The 18,708-nt window shown below is 53.3% G+C and overlaps 1 protein-coding gene and 1 pseudogene across 2 annotated transcripts; both read left to right on the top strand.

The window, feature by feature from the left end:
• Positions 1-475: 475 nt before the first annotated feature.
• Positions 476-1,453, top strand: LOC125173356 (tubulin alpha-1B chain-like; annotated as a pseudogene).
• A 7,588-nt stretch (positions 1,454-9,041) lies between these two features.
• DNAJB2 (DnaJ heat shock protein family (Hsp40) member B2) lies at positions 9,042-17,044 on the top strand. Of its 2 annotated transcripts, XM_047873378.1 has the most exons (10): positions 9,047-9,207; positions 9,489-9,594; positions 10,247-10,356; positions 11,434-11,487; positions 11,660-11,782; positions 12,506-12,598; positions 12,834-12,936; positions 13,128-13,198; positions 14,732-14,938; positions 16,073-17,044. In XM_047873378.1, exons 2-10 carry the CDS (start codon positions 9,530-9,532, stop codon positions 16,081-16,083), a joined length of 837 nt encoding a protein of 278 aa, XP_047729334.1. In that variant the 5' UTR covers positions 9,047-9,207; positions 9,489-9,529; the 3' UTR covers positions 16,084-17,044. The 2 variants fall into 2 exon arrangements, with proteins under 2 accessions (XP_047729333.1, XP_047729334.1); XM_047873377.1 differs by having other exon boundaries at positions 9,042-9,207; positions 14,732-17,044.
• The last annotated feature ends 1,664 nt before the right edge of the window (positions 17,045-18,708 follow it).

Here is an 18,708-nt window from a genome sequence, read left to right as displayed (position 1 = left end):
GTCCACGGGCATTCCCAGAATATCACCTTGTATGGCAGGGATGTGGGCAGAAGGCCCTGTGAAAAACAGGGATCCAAATATTCCTGGCCCAAGGCTCTGAGAATGACTTTGGCCTCCACTGAGGATGGGGATCAGGTTCCTAGATTATTGATCTCAGTAAGGAAGCCCTCCAGAAACATGTGAAATTAAATCAGGGGTAAACAGGTATGAAGCTGGGCTGGGTTGGCAAGTTATGATCACAAAAGTGACTATGTCATGAGATTCAAGAGAGCTGTGTGCGGGCACCTCGGGAGGTTGTAGAAAGGAAGAACAAGAGAGAGAGGGGGCCCTCCCTATGAGGATCTATTTTGTGCATTTGGAAAAGTCTTCCAAGGATTTAATGCATTTTGGGGGGGAATTTGAAACAGCATGACTTGGCTCTTTCCTTTCCATCAGCTTCCTGGCCCACATTTCTCTTCCCCTTCCCCTTTCAGTCTGACCAGTGCACAGGACTTCAGGGCTTCCTGGTGTTCCACAGCTTCGGAGGGGGCACCGGCTCAGGCTTCACCTCACTCCTGATGGAGCGGCTCTCGGTTGACTACGGCAAGAAATCCAAGCTGGAGTTCTCCATCTACCCCGCCCCCCAGGTGTCCACGGCCGTGGTGGAGCCCTACAACTCCATCCTGACCACCCACACCACCCTGGAGCACTCGGACTGTGCCTTCATGGTGGACAACGAGGCCATCTATGACATCTGCCGCCGCAACCTGGACATCGAGCGCCCCACCTACACCAACCTCAACCGGCTCATCAGCCAGATCGTCTCGTCCATCACGGCTTCCCTGCGCTTCGACGGGGCCCTCAACGTGGACCTGACGGAGTTCCAGACCAACCTGGTGCCCTACCCTCGCATCCACTTCCCCCTGGCCACCTATGCGCCGGTCATCTCTGCAGAGAAGGCCTACCACGAGCAGCTGTCCGTGGCAGAGATCACCAATGCCTGCTTCGAGCCTGCCAACCAGATGGTGAAGTGCGATCCCCGTCACGGCAAGTACATGGCCTGCTGCCTGCTGTACCGCGGAGACGTGGTGCCCAAGGACGTCAACGCCGCCATCGCCGCCATCAAGACCAAGCGCAGCATTCAGTTCGTGGACTGGTGCCCCACGGGCTTCAAGGTTGGTATCAACTACCAGCCACCCACCGTGGTGCCCGGGGGTGACCTGGCCAAGGTGCAGCGCGCCGTGTGCATGCTGAGCAACACGACTGCCATCGCCGAGGCCTGGGCCCGCCTGGACCACAAGTTCGACCTGATGTATGCCAAGAGGGCCTTTGTGCACTGGTACGTGGGCGAGGGCATGGAGGAGGGGGAGTTCTCTGAGGCCCGGGAGGATATGGCTGCCCTGGAGAAGGATTACGTGGAGGTGGGCATGATAGTGTTGAAGGGGAGGGAGGGGAAGAGGGGCATGAATACTAGGGGATTCCTGTGTGTCTGCCGTAATTAAAGGACCGTGGGCTTACTGTCGCACAGGGTCTTTTTTCTCTCGGGGAAAAAAGAGAGAGGTAAGAAGGCTGGGATCTCTGCCTGGGTTCCCCAGAAAGCAGACCTGGTTCCAGATTTTATTAAAGAGGCAATTCCAGGAAGCAGATTGGGGGCCAAGGAGAATAAAGCAGAAAAGGGGGCAGAATTCATCCTAGAGAAGATGCAGCCGAATAAATGGCATCTCAGAATCATTCCTTGGGTGGGTGGGGGGGGGGCAGGAGAGGGGGTGTAGGTGGGGAAATTCATGCACCTGCTCCCTTCCTCCATTGGTCAAGCCTTCACCCCATCAAGCATGAACTCCCCTGCACTTGTGAGGTTGCACACACTTGGTCTGTAGCATCACCAGGGAAACCCTGGTCAGGAGGTAATTGAAGTTGGTCCCAGGCACATAGGGCTGCAACCAGAGCCTGGTGAGACCAGGAGGGTCCGAAGTGGTGACTTAGAGGAGTCTGACACAGCTGGGGCTCACTAAGCCTCCCTGCATATTGAAGGTTTGCTCTTTCAGGCAGGAGGTTTGGGTTCAGAAGATCCAGAAGGTGGCATTAAGGCCGAACAGTGGCATGTTGGCAGCAACAGTGGGGAAATAATTGTGTGTGTGTGCGCGTGTGTGTGTGTGTGTGTGTGTGTGTGTGTGTTGGCGGGGGGCGGAGGGGCTGACCTCCCTGTAATCTCCGTCAATACTCACCACTTTTTGATAACGACAAGTGACCTTTATTTCAATCCCATGCCTCGTGCTAGGCAAGCCCGCGCTTCCAACCAGATGGCTGGCTGTAAAATCTTTATATATGGATTTTCTGTAGCCTCTGCTGGGCTAGAGAAATGATTGAACCATTGGAGGGATTGAAACTAGGGCAGTCCCCACCCCCCATCCCCACCCCCACCCCCAAGAGATTCACTGCTTAGCATTGCCCTCAGCTCTGTCCTTCCTGCAGCCTCCCTTTCCCAGGATTGGATGCTGGGAAGGCAACTGAAAGATCAGTAGCCCCAGGAAACTGCTAGCAATCCTAGGGCTGGAGGAGCCAGGGGATGAGATGATGGTGTCAGAGCCTTGGAGCTGGGATGCCAGGTGGGAGCTAGAGCCACGGCAGGGCTGCCCAGACGTGGCAGGAGGGACCAAGGAGGGAGGGACATTTGGACCAGAGCCATGGAGGAGACACAACCACTGCCTGGGGTGCCCCCTGATTTAGAGAGAGGGGGAGAAATACCCTGGCTTCTCCTTCCTCCTGCCCTCAATTTCTGGCTAGAAATCTCCCCCTGTCTGAAACTAGACAGGAGCTAATTGGCAAGGGGGCCTGGGTCCAAGGGGGTACAGCCTGTGAGGTACAGAGGAGGGCCGGGAAGGTGGGGGAAGTGCATTTCAGAGAAAACAGGCAAACCATGCCCATACCCACCCCAGGTCCAGCATTCAGGGCCTGTGGTGGATTAAAATGGAGTGACTCCTGGCACCCCTCACCTGTCCTTGTCACTCTTGTCCCGATGACTGCTCTGTAGTGAGTGGAGGATGGAGTGAAAGCAACAGGGTGGGGAGGAGTTTAGAGAAGCCAAGGGGCATGCCCAGGGCAGCAGTGTTTTCCTTCCATTTTACGATAATTTGCCCAGGGAGAGCATGTATTCTCAATTCCTCTCTGAGGATTTAAGCATATAGGGGCAGCTCTGTCCTGGGAAGAAAGAGACCTAAAGGTGTGTGTGTGTGTGTGTGTGTGTGTGTGTGTGTTAGTCGTGGTGGGAGTAATTTAATTCAGTGGGAGCACTTAGAAGCCCATTTTGGCTGAGTAGCTCAGCTATACCCTCAAATCCACTTTCTTTTTCTTTTTCTTTAAGTCCACATTTTTCCCTAAAAGGGCTGACTTCAAATCTCTACCTGACTCCCGTGTCTTTCCTTCTCTCAGCTGGTTTCAAACCTGCGAAGAGAAGAGGGGTTATTTCGGGAGCCCTTCAAATCTCAAGAAACATTTGTCAGTTATCGAGCACCTACCATGTACCAGACCCCGTACCCATATTACCTTGTTTAATACTGAGGTAAATACAGTTATATACACTGGACTGGATGCTTCATGAGAACAAGGCTTGTTCTATTCTCAGCATCCAGAATATATTCAGAATATATTTCTGGGTCAACATATTAGGTGACATATGTGTTGAATTGACTTGCTAAGTGAATGTCTGTTTTACAGATGTGGAGACTAAGGCTCAGAGAGGTTATGGGACCTGCCCGAGGGTACTCAGCTGTAAATGGAGGAGTTGGGATTCGAATCCAGGTCAGCCTGGACAGAAGCTTATGCTGCTGTCCTCTCCTTCCTTGGGTGCCCTCCCCGCTCCTCTCCACAGGAGTTCCAGGCACCTCCCCAGAAGCCACCTCTTCTGGGCTTGCCAGGCCTCTAATGCCCAGACAGTGACTCAGGCACCTCAAAGGCAAGGAGGGGGTGACGCTTGACACTCCCTTGCCCAGGCGCTGTGGTGGAGGGCATGGGGGGGGGGGCGGCAGAGACACAGCTTCTGGGACTGAACAAGGGCAGAAGCAACTTCGGAGCCAGGTTTGGGGGCTGTCGGTGTCATCTGGAAAGGGCCCCTGCTTCCAACATTTCGTAGGGTGTGAGGTGAGGGCTTGGGAGAGGCCAGAAGGATGTGAGGTGTTCACCAGCCAGGATTGCTGGGCATCCAGAGAAGGGGCCAGGCGCCCCTCTTGTCTGCTGTAGCAGCCCGCCCGCCCTGGGCAGCTGTGTGGCCGTCTCCTCTCAAACCCTGCAAGGCCTCCCAGCTAGTAACTCTGCTGGCAGGCACCGGCAGGCCTAGGTTGGACTGGGCGTGGGTGCGGGGAGGTGGCAACCCAGACCTCCATGGGGCAGCTGGGAGCGCCACCCAGGCTCCTGGGGACTCCCTCAGTACAGGGAATGCTTTCATCCCTGATGCTTCTAAAGGCAGGGTGCAATTACCTCCTGCAGGCAGACACAAAGACAGATTCCCAACTTGGATTCCACCCAACGCATTTATTCCTTCATCTCTGGTGTGTCAGGAATATGCCTGCCTCCAAAGCTGCTTTCTCACCATCCCCTCCTTTTGGAACGCCACCTCCCCCTGCTTGTCTCTGTGTTGCCATTCCTTCCAGCTTAGGTCACGGTCACCCAGAACCAGCCAGCCCTGGGAAGCTCCCCCTTCTCTAGATTCTCCCAGCACCTACTGTCTGTCTCTATCACTCATCTGGCACTTGGCATGGACTGCCTTGTATGGTGGCACCCAGCTTCTTGCCAATATCCTACTTCTCCTAGATTAAAAAAAAATATGTGTATATTTGAACGGTTATTATGTGACCATGCTTCTAAATTGAAAAGGTTCAAAAAAGATTTACAAACAGCAACAATAGGGGCACCTGGGCGGCCCCTCCCCTGCTCGTGCTCTCTCTGTCTCTCTCTCTCTCTTTCACTCAAGAATAAACATTAAAAAATAATAAGAAACCAAACAAACAGCAAGAATAAGTCTCTAAGTGGAAATAAGTCCTCTTCTTTTGTCCCTCTTGACAGCCTCCACTATTAACTTTTTTGTTAGTGTTTCCTTCCAGAGACATCTCTCTCTCTCTCTATATATATATATATAGTTTATATTATATATATATTATATATATATTATATATATATATTGTTTATATTATATATATATATATATATTGTTTTTCATGTTTATTTATTTCTGAGAGAGAGAGTCAGAGTGAGTGGGGGAGGGCAGAGAGAGAGGGAGACACAGAATCTGAAGCAGGCTCCAGGCTCCGAGCTGTCAGCACAGAGCCCTATGCAAGGCTTGAACCCACGAACCATAAGGTCATGACTTAGCCAAAGTCGGACACTCAACAGATTGAGCCACCCAGTCACCCCTATTAATGTGTATATAGTAGCCCCCCTTTATCCATGGGGGACATGCTTAAGACCCCAACGGATGCCTGAAACCATGGATAGTACCAGACCCCATATATATTATGTCTTTTGCTCTACATGCATCCCTATGATAAAGTTTAATTTAGAAATTAGGCACAGGAAGAGGTTAAAAATAATAATAAAATAAAACACGTATAACAATATACTCTAATGAAAGTTATGTGAATATGGTCTCTTTCAAAATATCTTGTACTTAGCCTCCTTGTGATGATGTGAGATGATAAAATGCCTACAGGATGAGATAAAGTGAGGTGAATAGCGTAGGTATTATAATGTAGTGTTGGCTAATTTTGACTTCTGATGATGTATCAGGAGGAGCATCTGCTTCCAGACTGCAGTTGACCGTGGGTAACTGAAACCACAGAAAGTGAAACCGTGGATAAGGGGGACTAACGTACGCACACTTAGACACGCTTTGTTTTACCCTTGTTTTTTCATTTAACAAAAAACCTGGAAGATGGCCCATTTCAGTACATACAGATATGCCTCATTCTTTTTGGTAACAACATAGTATTCACTGTAGAGTGTACCATTGCTTATTTTTATTATTATTATTATTTTTAATGTTTATTTATTTTTGAGACAGAGGGCGAGACAGAGTGCAAGCAGGGGGAGGGGCAGAGAGAGAGGGAGACACAGAATCTGTTTTTTTTTTTTTTTTTTTTAATTTTTTTTTCAACGTTTATTTATTTTTGGGACAGAGAGAGACAGAGCATGAACGGGGGAGGGGCAGAGAGAGAAAGGGAGACAACAGAATCGGAAACAGGCTCCAGGCTCCGAGCCATCAGCCCAGAGCCCGACGCGGGGCTCGAACTCGCGGACCGCGAGATCGTGACCTGGCTGAAGTCGGACGCTTAACCGACTGCGCCACCCAGGCGCCCCAGGGAGACACAGAATCTGAAGCAGGCTCCAGGCTCTGAGCGGTCAGCACAGAGCCCGACGCGGGGCTTGAACCCGTGAACCACGAGATCATAACCTGGGCCGAAGTCGGACACCTAACCAGCTGAGCCACCCAGGTGCTCCACTGTTGCTTATTTAACCAGTCTGCTATGGATGAGTATTTAGGTTGTTTCCAGTCCTTTGATTTGGAAACAAATGCTGGAACTCTTGAACATACTTCTTTGCATATATGTACAACCATAAATTCTTAGAATCAGAATTGCTGGGTCAAAAGCTATTCACCTTTAACTTTGATATGTGCCATATTGCTCTCCCACTACCATTGTACTAGCATGCCTATGCCCACAGCCTTGCCCATACAATGTACAACTTTTTGACCTTTGTCAATCATCTGATAAGTGAAACAAAGTATTTTATTGCAGCTTTCCTTTATAACTCTCTTGTTATGAATGAGATTGAGCACCTTTTCATATGTTTAAAAGCCAGTATTTTCTCTTCTGTGATCTGTCTTATCTGTGCCTTTTGCCCATTTAAAAAACTGCACTGTCTTTTCTCTATGAACAAAGGAAATTAACCCTTTGTTTGCTAGATGTGTTCAACATAATTTCCCTCAGCTACCATTTGTCAATGTCCCAACTAGATTTTTATCTCGAGTACAAGGACTGCAACTCAAATCCCTTTGTATTCCTAATTCTTAATATAATATCACATACACAGTAGGTGCTAGACAAATGTCTGCTGAGATAAGAGAAGTAAGAAGAAAGATTTGGTTGGAAGATTTTGGAGTGATTCCTTCCACCTATACTAACTAAGGTCAGTCAGGGCTCTCCTTGTAAACAGCAGAAATTAGCTCTGGCAAATTAAAAACAAGAAAAATGACTCCTCCCTGCTTCCCTCCCACAAACATAAAATGGAGAGATGCTGGGTAGCACACAAAATTAATACTAGGGCTTCCAGATGAGACTCCACAAACACGTAGGCACCAAAGGGAAGCTGAGCAGCCAGCACCATAGTCAAGGTCATGGCACAGGACAGCCTGCCTACAAGACCCCTGTTCCCTACAGAACAGGGGCTGCAGCGAGGCTCCCTCTCACCCAGGCACTGAGACTGACATTTCCTCCTCCAGACACTAGAGGCCGCTGCTGGCTCCTCTGTCACAATCACTACGGAAATGAATTCTCAACTGCCCCTGCTTCTCTGTGACTTGCTCCACATTCAAAGTCCCAGTTGGAGCTTTCAATTGGCAGGGCTTATGTCTTTTGCTTGTACCCTTGGAGCCGAGAAGTCTGGGAGAGCAAGTGTCAGGGCTTTGTGACAGGTGGTGGCCTGCCTCCCATCCAGGCCTACAACAATGGGACTTTCCCAAATGCAGGCAGAAGGGTCAGACTGTGGGCAGCCAGGGAAAGTAGACAAATGCACACCACCTTCTTCTCTCATGTCTGGCTCAAGCCTTTCTCTTCAGTGAAGCATTTCTAGGTCATCCAGCCGAAAACACTCTTCTGAACTCACATAAGCCTTACTGCTTGGGCCAATCATGATGCCAGAGAGGATATGTACTAAGACCTAGGGATACTATGTACCACACCTCATCTGACTAACAAACAGCCCTAGGCGTTACCTGTACTCAGGTAGGAAAATTTGAGTCCTCAGAGGTTTTGCCAAGCCACACAAAAGTGCCAGGGTACAAACCCAGGTCTGTCTGTTTTTAAGACCTTGAGGTTTCCTGGTGGGCTATATTGCTGGGCTGGTTATCTCATCATGTTGGAGCTCTGTGAAGCCAGGTATTGGGCCATATTCTTCTTTTTACAGTCTAGCCGCATCTACTATGTAGAAGATGTTCAGTTAACACTTGTGCATTGGCCTGGATATCAAGTAGCAGTCAATTCTGGAAAGTTCTCTAACTCTCCAGTGAGTCCTCAACCCAGGAATCATTGACAAGGTCTACATGAGATCACTCTAGGAGAAAAAAACAAAACAAAACCAAAACCAAAACCAAAAAAACAAAAAACAAAACCCAAAAACAAAAAAACAAATTTTGAGCCTGCAGAATTTCCTTTTCCTTTTTTTAAAAATTTGTTTTCCTTTTACCTTTTAACCCCAACTCCCCCAAATGTGTCAAAACTGTCAACAAGAGATTCCAATCTGTTCATTATTTAACCAAAGAATATTTTTGAACCCCACTACTGCTCCCATACTCTAGTGCAAAAAAAGACACAATTTCTGTCCCGTGGAATTTACATGCTAGTGGGGGAGGTGAAATGTCAATCAAAAAATCAAACAAGTAAGTGCTGACTTGTATCTCTGACGAGTGTGATGAAGGATGTCACGAGATGCTGACAGGCAGGTCTGACCTACTCAGAGAAGTAGGTGGGGCAGCCTGTTTTCAGGACCTGGGGCGGGAGGAGGGGGAGGATTCAGGCCCAGAGGGGGAGTCTGTGAGTCCTTGAGGTGGTGAGTAGCCTTCGATCATCGAGCCTGTTTATAGGAAAGCGACACAGGGACCACGGGCCGGGGAGCTTGTTTGCCGGCGAGTGCGTCACGCCTGGATGCAGCCGGCCGCCCGTCTCCCGGGTCCGGTCCAGGGATGACGTCGCCCGGGTGCAAGCCCAAAATAGCCGGCTCCGCCCCCATCTCCCGGCAGCCCCTGCAGCAGCCCCCCGCCTCCCCGCCCCCTGGGTGACAGGCCGAGCCGGCCTCCTCTGGGTCTCTAGTAGTTTCCGAGCCGCTGACGCATGCTTGCGCGCACAGCTGGGCCGGGCGCGTCCTACGCAGCAGCCGCGAGCCCGGCGGCCGGTGCCAGACGGTTCCGGCGGGGGGCAGGGGCGGGGCGCTGCAGGAGGCCAGGGACTCCCGGCGGAGGAGGTGCGGGCGGGGGGCCCCGGGTCAGGCTGGGAGGCCCCGGTCCGGGCTGCTGGAGTCAGGGGGCTGCGATAGGGCTCCCGGGGCCTGGGCGCCGAGATAGCCCGTGGCACCGGCCTGCGGGGGGCCGATAAGGCAGCCCGAGGGAGCCTCGTCACCGGCCCCGAGCAGAACCCACTGGGCTCCGCTTCCCGGCTGGGAGCTCTTCCCGCTCCCTCGGGGGTCTCCAGCCCCAGGGAGGGGCCCTCGGTTCTTTCTGCCTGACTCCTCCTCCTCTCCTGCAGCCCCGAGGAGGAGAGGCCCATCTGACTACTGACGAGTTGCCATGGCATCCTACTACGATATCCTAGACGTGCCGCGAAGTGCGTCCGCTGATGACATCAAGAAGGCGTAAGTGCCTCCGCTGCGCATCAGAAAGTCTCTCACCGCCGCCCCCCCAAACCCCAACACCGCCATGGGGTCCTTCAGGAGCCTTGCCGCCAGGGAGCTAGGGCCTTAGAAAGGATTGGGGGAGGGTTCCCTCTATAGTGAGGAAGAAGACCCCTGGAAGAGTAGGGGAAAGCCCTTAGTAAGAAGTTCTGCTGGGAGCTGCATTGTGGGGCCCTCTCCAGTGGATCCCGCCTCCCCCCTCCCTCCTACCCCAATCCCGGCCCCTGGGGGTCGGCTTTGTCAGGATACCTGCAGGATACACAGGTCCAAGCCCTGTGACCAGGAGGGGCCCTGTATCCTCCATGGCAACACATATTTCTAACTTCTGCAGCCCTAGTGCGCTCCAGGGAGGGGTTAGGACTGGGGCTTTCTCAGGCTTACATGATCATCTGCTGCTACTACAGCCCCTAGCACTGGCTGCAGAGGGGAGGGAGAGAGAGAGGGACTCCATTAAAACGTGGCAGCAGAGGCGGCCCCGGCTGCCAGGGTGGACACTATCTGAGTGGGGAAAGGACCGTGGCGGACTAATGGGCAAAATGGGCCGTTCTGTTCCATGGTGGGAAGTGCTTGCTTTTGTCCTCTGACCCACCCCCTCTGAAACCACTTCCTGCAGGTATCGGAAGAAGGCTCTACAGTGGCACCCAGACAAGAACCCGGATAATAAAGAATTTGCTGAGAGGAAGTTCAAGGAGGTGGCCGAGGCATATGAAGTGCTGTCAGACAGTAAGGGCCAGGGGCAGGGCACCCCCATTTCACGCCCCATCGTGCTGCTTCCCAAAGCCATGCTGCCACCTCCTGTCTCCTCTGTGCCTTTTCCAACCTGGCATCTAAGTGCCCCCCCCCTCACCTCCCTGTGGGGACTCGGGGACTTTTTTCTTTTTTGCTTCAATTCAAGTGAGCACCTGCTACGTTCAAAGCACCCTTTTATTCTTTCCCTGATCCCCTGTGCTCCCCAGGGTCTGATAGCTGCAGGATGGGTCTTGACAAAGGGAAGGGAGCAGGGCAGGTAACCTACATGTGCTGAACCTCCTTTGTGCCAAGCACCGGTGGGTGTGATCTCCAGGAGTCCTCACAGCCATCCTGTGAGGCAGGATCTATCACCCCCACTCTACAGGCAAGGAAACTGAGGCTGAGAGAGGTGAAGTAATTTACGCCAGGTCACACAGAGCTGGAATATGAATCCAGGTCTGTCTTTTATTTATTTCTTCATTCAAAAAATATTCATTGAGTGTTTATGGTGCTGGGTCCTTGCTGGGTACTGGGGAACCATGGAGGACGAGCAGACACTGTTCTCGTCCTGATGGGTTTATTCCATTTTGGTCCAGAAGACCGACATTAACCAAGGCAGTACACAGACAAGAGTATTCTGAAGGAAAGTAGCAGGGTGATGTTGATAGGGATTAATGGGTACCATTTTTTGTTACAGTGGTCACAGAAGGTCTCTCTGAGGAGGTGACATTTAGGCTAAGCCCTGATTAATACCAACAGTAGTAATTATTAGCTAGCATTTATTGAACACTTACTGAGTTATCAGGCACTGTGCTAAGCAGTTTATGTGGATTATCTTATTTAATCCTTGCAATGACCCTGTGAGGTGGGTGCTGTTATTGTGTCCATTTTACAGATGAGAAGGAGCCACTGTGTGAAGAGCAGGCACTGCTAAAACCTATAGCCCGCGTCCCCTGTGCACCCTGCTGCCTCCTTAGCATCAGTCACTGGGCAGACCTCACAGGGTCCCAGTCTGGAAGGGGAGGCCATCATTCCAGAGGGAGGGAGAAATGATCTGGTCTCTTTTTCCAGAGCATAAGCGGGAGATCTACGACCGTTATGGCCGGGAAGGGCTGACTGGGGCAGGTAGGTGGAATGGGGGTGGGGAGGGATGAACGCGGCTCATGGAAGAGAGAGGGAGGGCAGGTTATTGCAGTGGATGGTCTCTTGAGGCCCCTGGTCATGCCTTCAGTGGGGTCCCTTGGCTCAGGGTGAGATGCTTGCCCTGAGCCCCCTCCCCATCTTGCCTCTCCTCCAGGAACTGGCCCATCTCGAGCGGAACCTGGTGGTGGTGGGCCCGGCTTCACCTTCACCTTCCGCAGCCCTGAGGAGGTCTTCCGGGAGTTCTTCGGGAGCGGAGACCCTTTTGCGGAGCTCTTTGGTGAGTGGGCTCGGGAGGCCTCTTACCAGCCCGGCTCCTGCTCTAGGCCTGTCGTCCATCAGCCGGGAGGCTCTGAGGCAGGAGGCTGAAGGGGAAGCAGAATTCCGCAGACAGAAGATTTTGTGGGGGTGGATCCAGTGACAGCTGGGACAGAACCTTACACAGGCCTGAACCCACAGAGACTCGCCTTATTAAATGATAGTAACAATAATACATTGTTAGGCTTGCACAATAACAACCGTGAAAGCAAGACTCAAAGCACCATGTGACAATAATAATGACATCACAAACAACAGATACCATTTTTTGAATGATTAACATGAACCCTGTGAGTTGGATCATTTTCTCTCCACTTACAGCTAAGAAAACAAAGGTACTTTCAGATAACTTGCTTGGAGTCACACAGCAAAGGGGACAGCCAGGACTCATAGCCAGGTCTGCCCGACTTCACACCATGCTTACCTGCCTATACGGAAGGAACTGGCTGTCCCCCCTTCCGCTTTCCCATCCCTCCTTCCTTCCTTTATTTTTTATTGTGGACAGAATTTGCCAGGGGTCTTTTCCATATATGATATTACAAAGAAATTTAATTTGTGAACAAGTCCAATCAAAAAAGAAAAACGATCAGAAAGCCTTATCAGGTTACATTTCTAGACTGACAGGGTTCACACAATTTGGGGGACAAGTCTCTTTGCCGATTAGTAATCTGCTTGCTCGTTGCAGATGACCTGGGCCCCTTCTCAGAGCTTCAGAGCCGGGGTTCCCGACACTCGGGCCCCTTCTTCACCTTCTCTTCCTCCTTCCCTGGGCACTCTGGTAAGTGCTTTCCCTTCCCTGTTTTGCAAGCTCTGGGCCCTGGAACCCCTCATCCCAGCTCCCAGCTCATGCGTGAGAGAGAGGCTCAAGCCTCTCTCCTGCGTGTCTGGAGCCCTGCCTTCTGTCAGTTCTGCGGGGAGACCCCACAAAGGCTCCTGGCGCATGGTGACTGCGGCATGCCAGCTCCGTCCTCCCTCTGACAACCTCTCCGCCTCCTCCTTTGTCTCCATACCAGATTTCTCCTCCTCATCTTTCTCCTTCAGTCCTGGGGCTGGTGCTTTTCGCTCTGTTTCTACGTCTACCACCTTTGTCCAAGGACACCGCATCACGACACGCAGGTGAGGGCTCCTTTGGGACCATACTGGGCGTAGGGGTAAGGGGGTGAGGGTTGGAGGGGGGGGCGGCATACAACTAGAATGTCAGCTTCTTGTGGGCAGAGTCTGTCCTGTCCACTGTGGCATCCCAGGGTGTGGAAGGCACCTGCGGGATTCATGCACGCTTGCTGACCAAACTGGGCCGTCTCCCACAGAATCATGGAGAACGGGCAGGAACGGGTGGAAGTGGAAGAAGATGGGCAGCTGAAGTCAGTCACAATCAATGGTGAGGAGCGGCTCCGCCACCCAGTCCCTGGCTGGAAGCCCTAGCCCCAGGCCCCAGATCCCCCTTCCCAAACTGCTCCTCTCCAAACTCCTTTGGGGCAGGGAAGGAATGGCGGCCACATTCCAGACTGGCAGAATCAGAGAGGGGGGTCCTGGGAAAGGGGCTGGGGCAGGGAACCGAGGAGTCTCAGAGGACCAGCTAATGACCATCGTCGTTAGTGGGTGCCTGGTGTTTGTGGAACATTTGACTATTTTTTTTTTTAATTTTTTTTTTCAACGTTTATTTTTGGGACAGAGAGAGACAGAGCATGAACGGGGGAGGGTCAGAGAGAGAGGGAGACACAGAATCGGAAACAGGCTCCAGGCTCTGAGCCATCAGCCCAGAGCCTGACGTGGGGCTCGAACTCACGGACAGTGAGATCGTGACCTGGCTGAAGTCGGACGCTTAACTGACTGCGCCACCCAGGCGCCCCGAACATTTGACTATTTTTAAAAAATGTTTATTTATTTTTGAGAGAGAGACAGAGAGAGACAGAGAGAGACAGAGGCAAGCAGATAGAGGATCTGAAGCGGGCTCTGCACTGACAGCAGAGAGCCTGATGTGGGGCTCAAGCTCACGAACTGTGAGACCACGACCTGAGTGGAAGTTGGACGCTTAACCAACCGAGCCACCCAGGCATCCCAGCATGTTTTTAAAGTTATTTATGTATTTTTTTATTTACTTATTTATTTAGAGAGAGCAAGTGGGGCAGGGACAGAAAGAGAGGGAGAGAGAGAATCCCAAACAGGCTCCACACTGTCCGTGCAGAGCCCAGTGTGGAGCCTGAACCCATGAACCATTTGATCATGACCTGAGCCGAAGTTGGACACTTAACCGACTGAGCCACCCAGGCGCCCCAACATTTGACAATTTTGAAAGGACTTGTGCACATAACATGACCTCTGTTGAAACAGCCAGGGGGAAAGCAGGGCTATTGGTACTCGCCCTGCTTTTCTTTATTTTGTTTTGTTTTCACCCTATTTTTCATGGAAGGAGACTGAACCTCAGCATGGTTCAATGACCCTACCTCCCAAATAGCCCCAAGCCCCAGGCTTTGTCCTACCTAGTAAGGGGTAAAGCCAGGCGTGACACTCAGAACGCAGGATTCCTGGGGTGGAACTCTTCCCACAGGAATGGGTTGGTCACCACAGCTCCGCTTCCATAGCTCTGCGAGCCCCGTGTGCTAAGTATGCTTCAAGGGCTGTCTTATTTAGTCATCTGAACGATTTGACAATGCAGACAGTGTCATCATTTCCATTTTATAGTTGAGGAAAGGGAGGTTTAGGGAGGTTGAGTAACTGGCCCCGGGCAAGGAGACTGTTCGGACCTGTTGGAGCTGAGTACCTGCCGGTGCGCATAATCACCATGCTAAGTGCCAAAACGCATGCGGGCCAGTTCCAAAGGAGGGGCTGGAAGTGGTCAGAGTTGCTGCTGCCCGAGGCAGCCTGGCAGGGTTCCCCTGGCCTGGGTCGCAAGCGGCTGTGATTCCTGCAGGTGTCCCAGACGACCTGGCACTGGGCTTGGAGCTGAGCCGGCGTGAGCAGCAACAGTCTGTCACCTCCAGGTCCGGGGGCACACAGGTCCGGCAGACCCCTGTCTCCCGCCCCTCTGACAGCGACCTCTCTGAGGATGATGAAGATCTGCAGCTTGCCATGGCCTACAGCCTGTCAGAGATGGAGGCAGCTGGGAAGAAACCGGCAGGTGGGCGGGGGGCGCAGCGTCGACGGCAGGGGCGGCCCAAGGCTCAGGACCAAGATCCCGGCATGGGGGGGGCTCCTGAGGCTGCCAGGGGGGATGCGACCAAACCCAGCCCGTCCCCGGAGGAGAAGGCCTCTCGCTGCCTCATCCTCTGATCACCAGGCCCAGACCGTCCTGATTCAGGGCCACCAGGGGTCCTGCTCACTGTTGGGAGCAGAGGGGCACGGCCTGGGTTGCCGGAGCCCTTCTCCAACTGCGTGCTCCCCCCGCAGGTCTCCCTCCCATGTCCACCCGCACTGCAGGGTGGACTCGGGATTTGCTCCGCTCAGCCTACAGCTGATAGGTCCCTGGCACAGCCCAGGGTGGGGGGGCCTCCGGGCAGTGGGAGGGCCTCCCAGGAGCCAGGATGCACTTATTCCTACTAGATGGGGAGTTTCTAAAGGGCATTAGTGGTGTGGGTCGGGCCTCTTGTGCCCAGGTCTTCTGCCACCTGTGTTGCTGATGACTTCAAGGAAGGAGGACTTGGCCTGGGGTTCTCTGAGCCGGAGTCGGCAGCTACACCGGGGAGTCTCCTGTGCTCCCTGTCCAGCTGCAGACACCCCACCCTGGTTTCTGTGCAGCGTTGAGCTCTGACGTCTCTGTTGCTTCCCTTCTGGTGCTGCTGCTCCTCCCTCGCTCTCTTCTCTCTGCACTTCCCCGCGGGCCGCATCGCTTGCTTTCATGCCATCTGGCTAGGACTCCCTTCTTCCTTCCCCGAGAAAGCCTCAGTGTGACCAGGAAGATGCTGTGGCCGGTAGGGCCATAAGGTCTTCTGGGGAGGCTAGCTGGGTGGGGCGGGAGCCTCTCGTCCAGATTCGGAACTGGAGCCCACTCCTCCTCCCTTCCTCTTGCTGCCTCAGCCTGCCCCAGGGCCTCGGGACTAGGCAGAGGTGAGGCCGGTATCCCTGGAGAGGTGGGATAAGGCCAGGGTGCCCCAGGAGGGAGGCCTAGGAGGGGACTGTGCCCCGTCCTGCTTCACCATGCATCAGGGCTCAGGGAGGAGCCACAGGGCTAGCCCAGGTTTGCATGCTTGGCCCCATCCTCCACGGCTTGCTGCTCACCATCTCTCCTGTCACCCCGCCCCCGCTCTCTCTTCAGATGTGTTCTGAGCTGGATGTCCCGGATCCAGAGCTGCTGCACAGTTCCAACAGGACAGCGCCCTCCCCTGTGCACTAGGAGGGGACCCTCCATTCCTCTCTCTCGCCCATGCTGAGTGTAGAGCTGGGCCTGGGTGGTGGGTGGGGGGCCGGGTGGGGAGGCATCCATAGTCTTAGCCTGTGAACTCTTCCCTGGGTGTTTGGTGCTGTCTTTGGGGGACTACAAGTCCCAGAATGCAATGCACCCTGCCTCATTTCTGATACATCATCTTGGGGGAAGCGGTGCGTGGTTGTGGAGCTGTGCATCTTGGGACATGTAGTTCTAGCCCAGGTCGGCTTGTCACTTGCTGTGAGATGGGGAGATCTTGTCATCTGATTTGACTCTGGCCTGGGTGGCAAGAATGTGGATGAAGGGGTAATGGACCAAGCTTCGGTTCCCCTGACACCTCTTGCTGGCACCGGGCTGACAGCGTACAAATCAAAGCGCTGCGGCATCTGGAAGAGGCTCTTTCCCTGTGGGCAGTCCTGGGTTCCAAGGAATAAGCCCCAAGCCCGGGTAGGATCGACAAGCGGGCCATGACCCCAGAAGGCTGATAGATGGGTGTGGGCAGGCAGAGAGCTTGGAAGGGAAGGAGTGTGAGTGAGTGGGTGTGTGTATGTGTGTGTGTGTGTGTGTGTGTGTGTGTGCACGCACACGCATGGCCAGGATTGGTGTGTAATGGGCGCTCTGGGCATGTTGCTGCTTGTATGGCTTCTTTGGCCTCTGACCCTGCTGCCCATCCTTTTTCTCCCAACACAAACGAGCTGCCTCTCCTCCTCCCTGCCTGGGGAGCCCAGGGGCCAGGGAGGGGAGCGGTGGAGCCAGAGTGCTAACCCTGTGACATTGTATCTCAGAGACCTATCAAAGCCAGCTGGGCTGAGCTCAGACAGAGGGAGAAACACTGGAAGTCAATAAAGCTGTTTTGAGAGCTCAGTGCTGTGCTGTGTTCCTGTGTTCTTTCTTTCCAGGGTGGCCCCAAAGGGACCCTAGGGACCAGAGGGTAACATGCCGCCCCCCCCTCCCCCCACCAACCCGCCCCATTGCCCAAACACCTAGAGGTCACAAGCCTTCCTAGCTGACAGCAGAAGTCCCTCTTTGACCAGGCTGCCCTTCCCCCCGTACACTGTCGAATCTCCAGAAATGCTCACATTCTTCTGCCCTCGCACTTGTGGCCCTGTAAGTGGCTTTCCCCAGGCAGCTGTTGCTTCCCCTTAGCAGGGACCTGCCGCCCAATGTGCTGCAGCACAGCCAGGACCAGACTAAGCTATAGCTGCAAGTATGCGGATGGCAGAAAGTAGCGAAACACGTTGTGATAACTTTCAAAAACACTCCTGAGGCCCATAGACTGAGCCCTGCCGGGTTCCCTTACCTCAAGGCCAGTGGCCAGTCTCAAAGGCCTGCCTTTCCCGCATGGAGTGGCCCAAGTCCACCTCACCCAGAGTCCAGGCCCCCCAAACTCATCAGGGCCTAGGGAGGACAAAGCCAGGGATCTCCCCCTCCCTCCTCTCCAGACGACTTCAGAGATGCCCTTCCAGCCATGGCACAAGCAGCTTTCCCTTGTCAAGCAGAGCAGTGTGGCTCCCCAGCGACCCTCTCTCATCCTAGGAAAAGTGCATTGCTTCATGTTCAGTTGCCAAAGGGCTTATGCTGTATTTTCCTCAAAGCAAGGAAGCCACCTGCCCTGAAGGAGGAATTTAAAACCCCTATCTTGAAAGAGCGAATCTGCTGGAAGTTTGACCAATAGCTGTTTTGCCCATTTCTATCTAGTCTTTGAGACTGGAGTTGAGCCTCAGCAGAGCGCAGGTGAGGTGTAGGGGGTGCTGCAGTCTGCTGGTCCCTTTGCTCACTGTGCAGGGCAGATATATGCCCCTGTTTTTCCTGTGAGGGGAGACAGCTTTGGCAAGGTTAAGAGGCCTTAATTCCCAAGTAGCTCCAGCCCCAGGCTCTTTTTGCCTCATTTCTATGTCCACCACCTTTGTCCAAGGATGCCTCCTGACATGCAGGTGAGGGGTCCTCTGGAACGTACAGAGAGAAGGGTTGGGGGCGGGTGGAGAAAGGGAGAAAGTGCTCCCTGCCCCCAGGTGAATGCCTGGAGTGATGTCTCATAAGCCTGGTCTACAAGCTGCTATCCAGAGTTCAGCTACTTTTGCTTAAGTTGTGCTGGCACTTTGCCCATACCACCTCGCCCAGTGCTAACCTCAGTCCTGCATGACGTACATCTTCCTGAGGCTGAGGGGAACAAAGCAGCTGTTCTAGAATTAAGAGAGGCAGTAAAGAGGTTAAGCATGCCCGGGTTCGACTCCAAACTCCACTATATACAATTTGCATTACCTTGGGAGAGTTTCCTTCAGGGCTAGTGATTGAAGATTCAACAAGCTGGCGTATGTGAGCGCCTTGGAGAGAGGCTGCCAGCCACATGGGAAGCACAGCACAGGGAACTGCTTCCTTCCTGGCCACCATTCAGGACTTGAGAACCAGACTCTGCAGCCTGGCTCACCCATCACTATCTGCATCTCCTGCGAAATGCAGCAGGGCCCAGCTCCCCACTGAGGCCGGAGCCGGAGTCTGGAAGCAGAGCCTCCGGAAAAGCGTAGGAG

Source organism: Prionailurus viverrinus, chromosome C1, assembly GCF_022837055.1.
Source record: "Prionailurus viverrinus isolate Anna chromosome C1, UM_Priviv_1.0, whole genome shotgun sequence".
NCBI classification, from domain to species: domain Eukaryota; kingdom Metazoa; phylum Chordata; class Mammalia; order Carnivora; family Felidae; genus Prionailurus; species Prionailurus viverrinus.
The sequence above is the reverse complement of the archived record's forward strand: the minus strand, read 5'-3'. Positions and strand labels throughout refer to the sequence as shown.

Coding starts and splice junctions, on each gene's coding strand:
- DNAJB2 (XM_047873377.1), top strand. CDS start 9,530: ATGGCATCCTACTACGATATCCTAGACGTGCCGCGAAGTGCGTCCGCT. Junction 11,783..12,505: donor CCCTTTTGCGGAGCTCTTTG/GTGAGTGGGCTC, acceptor TGCTCGTTGCAG/ATGACCTGGGCCCCTTCTCA. Junction 12,599..12,833: donor CTCCTTCCCTGGGCACTCTG/GTAAGTGCTTTC, acceptor TCTCCATACCAG/ATTTCTCCTCCTCATCTTTC.